Here is a 3233-nt window from a genome sequence, read left to right as displayed (position 1 = left end):
TTGTCCCCCACCAGAAATATTTGTCTCTTTTGTATAATTTTTCCTTTTTTTTTTTTTTTACTGATCAGGATGCAGAGCAAAAGATGAAAGAAAGCCAGGACGAGGAGGAGCGGAAGAACCGTGAGGAAGAAGACAAGCAAAACCGAGATGAGGCAAAGGATGAAGAGGAGGAAAAAGAAGAAGAAGATGACGATGAAGATGATGATGAGGGGGACGGTGAGGATGAGGAGGAAAATGATGAGGATGATGATGAAGACACAGAGTCCCCCATGAAGGATGAGTTATAAACAATTTCAATGCAAGGAGAAGTTTCAAGAATGGACTGTCTGTGAACCACTGGAAGCAGGCTGAAGACTCATGTTTGTGGGAGGGTTGTTTGTTTACAATTTAGGGTTAAAAATTGCAAATGTTTTCTTTTTGTTTTCTTTAAGTGTGACACGGACATAACTTGTAACCTGCCCGACGACCTAAGTAATTATCTTCCGGAAAATTTCTGCTGGCCTCACCCACACTATTCACTGTCTTGCTGTAGGAAGTAAAGATCTTGTCTGAATGTTGAAAGTGGCTTAGCACATTTGAAACTGTTTTCTTACTTTTAAAAACCACTTTTAAATACATTTGTCATATCCTTATATTAATAATAATGATGATTATAATATAAATATAATTTAAAAATGAAGCCACATATTTATTATTTTTAATTTTTTTTTGCAGTTTGTAACTTGGATAAAATGTGTAAAAGATTTGTGTTTTGGCATTAGGATAAATATAATGTTGACACATAACTAGTGTGTGAATGTTGTCTATCTGTGTTGGCCCCGCAATGAGGTGGCGACTTGTCCAGGGTGTACCCTGCCTTCCGCCCAAATGCAGCTGAGATAGGCTCCAGCACACCCCACGACCCCCAACGGGACAAGCGGTAGAAAATGGATGGATCGATGGACATAACGTTTATTTGCTGAGTGGAGGTTTTTGTTTGTAAACATTTGTTGTAATATCATTATTTGTCTGGTAATGCTGTTTTCATTTTAAGTCCTAAATTTCAATCCCACTCCAACGTTTCAGCAGAAATGATTTCAAGTTGGGCATCAGAACCTTTAAAGTGAAGTCCTGTTATGGTCGGTGTTAACTTGCATATTTTTGCACTGTACAATTACCACGTGTGTGCACATAGTAGTGTGTTTGAATAGATGTGAAGTACTCCAGTAGCAGGAAAGCTTTTTAGGTTCACTCATTTTGTGCATACACAAGTCAGCTGTCCTGTAACCCAGACTAGCCAAAGGGGTAAGCGCTCATGTTGTTGTTTTTTAGTAAGACAGCATTTTTGTACTAATACTGGTGGTAAATTGAACGTGCAGAGATTTGTCATTGCAGTGAAAAAAGACCGATCCGTCCCAATAAAAGCAACCACAGAAAAACGACTAAACCCTCATTAAAAAAAAACATACCCGGTACAATTATTGGCCACTTGGCCATCATGCCTATTAAAAAAAATTATAATACACTGGTGTGAAATTTATATATATACATACATACATGTGTTACGTTCCCTGATGGCTTAGATCAGGGGTCACCAACGCGGTGCCCGTGGGCACCAGGTCGCCCGTAAGGACCAGATGAGTCGCCCGCGGGCCAGTTCTAAAAAAAAAAAAAATTAAATCTACATAGAAAAAACACAAGATACACTTTCAATTAGTGCATCAACCCAAACAACCTCCCCCATGCACACTCATCCACACCCACTCACACAAAAGGGGTTATTTCTTTCTGCTACCAATATTCTGGTTCCCACAACATAGACAACACATCTGCAAGGGACACAGTCCCTGAAGCACACATGATTGTATAGGCTGCTGGTCCACTAACATTTTCATTAATTACTATTTTTTATGTAATTATTTTTATATTGTTTTACTTTATTTTTTATCCAAGAAAATGTTTTTTATTTATTTATCTTATTTTATTTTATTTTTTTAAAAAGGGCCTTATCTTCAACAGACCAGGTTGTCAATGAAATTAGATTTGTTTAAAGGGTTTTTTAAACCAGGCCCAGTCCAGATAATGTCCAAGTCGGACTCAGCAACACACACCTTCATTCATGTACACAGAAAAAAATTAGGGAACACAACAGATTGCATATAATTTATAAACAAAATTACATTTTCAAAATAAGCATTTATGTACAGTCCAGATTATGTCCAGGTCACTCAAATTAGGGAACAACAACAACAGTTATCATATAATCTATAAACATAATTATACTTTCAAAATAAGCCTTTGAGGACTTCTCATCTTTTTTTTAATGTTTTTTGGCATCATTATCGTTTTCAACCATGTAACTTTCTAAAGTTAGAAAATACTAAATAAATGTTTTAAAGAAAGTAATACTAAGTGAATATCTGTTTTTGGCCTTAAAAATAAACCTTTTACCGAGTACTATAATTAAATTGACTAAATCATGATTGTCAATGAACTCTCCTAAAATAACAGAAACCACATTAAGCTTCATAAACAAACCAATCCTTAAACACATTTTTTTCAACTTCCACCCAAAACAAAGACACAATATGACAATACCAAAACAAATGCAGGGTGGATTCAGACTCCTGACAACAAAATCAGCAATCATCTGACTCTGTCATATTCCATAATTTTAACATTTTCCCTGTGGGTAAGAAGTTATAAATAATTTCAATTTGAAAATAACGATTTTGCACATCGATAGTGGTTTTATAGATTAGTTTGAATATGGCATCCCATGGCAACGGGCAGTCAAAAAAGTCCTCCCATTTTCCATTTGTGTTGTATGAGGCAGCCTTCAAAGATTTCTTTATTAAATAAAAATTATATATTTTTCTATTTATTTTAGCTCCTTTTTGCCAACTAGAATTTCTTATTAGAGGTTTACAAACTAATAATTTAGTAGTTCCATAATTAATTATTTGTTTCCATCTTTTCCCAATTACTCCAGTTAGTTGATAAAATGAAAAGCTTGAGCAAGCATCACCATACATAACTCTAAATTCATCATACTTCATAATTTTACCATTCTCATTGATAATATCATTGACAAAAATGATTCCTCTTTCAAACATATTTTTCCAACAGAAAGGCTTTCCATCTATTACAATATTAGAGTTCATCCATATTAACTGCTGCAAAATATTGTCTCTTTTTTCTGGCACATAAAATTGAAAACACCACTATGAGTGGATTGTTTCCTTTATGAACCC

General features: G+C 34.9%; 1 protein-coding gene across 1 annotated transcript in view; it reads left to right on the top strand.

Annotated features, from left to right (window-relative positions):
- calr (calreticulin) overlaps positions 1-407 on the top strand; it is a 26496-nt gene extending 26089 nt beyond the window's left edge. Inside the window, exon 9 of the mRNA XM_062038420.1 lies at positions 69-407. Coding sequence (XP_061894404.1) covers positions 69-287 — 219 coding nt within the window. The 3' untranslated portion in view covers positions 288-407. The remainder of the gene's footprint in view (positions 1-68) is intronic.
- Positions 408-3233: the final 2826 nt, after the last annotated feature.

Source organism: Entelurus aequoreus, linkage group LG27 (assembly GCF_033978785.1).
Source record: "Entelurus aequoreus isolate RoL-2023_Sb linkage group LG27, RoL_Eaeq_v1.1, whole genome shotgun sequence".
NCBI lineage: Eukaryota > Metazoa > Chordata > Actinopteri > Syngnathiformes > Syngnathidae > Entelurus > Entelurus aequoreus.
This window is presented reverse-complemented; position numbering and strand designations above follow the sequence as displayed.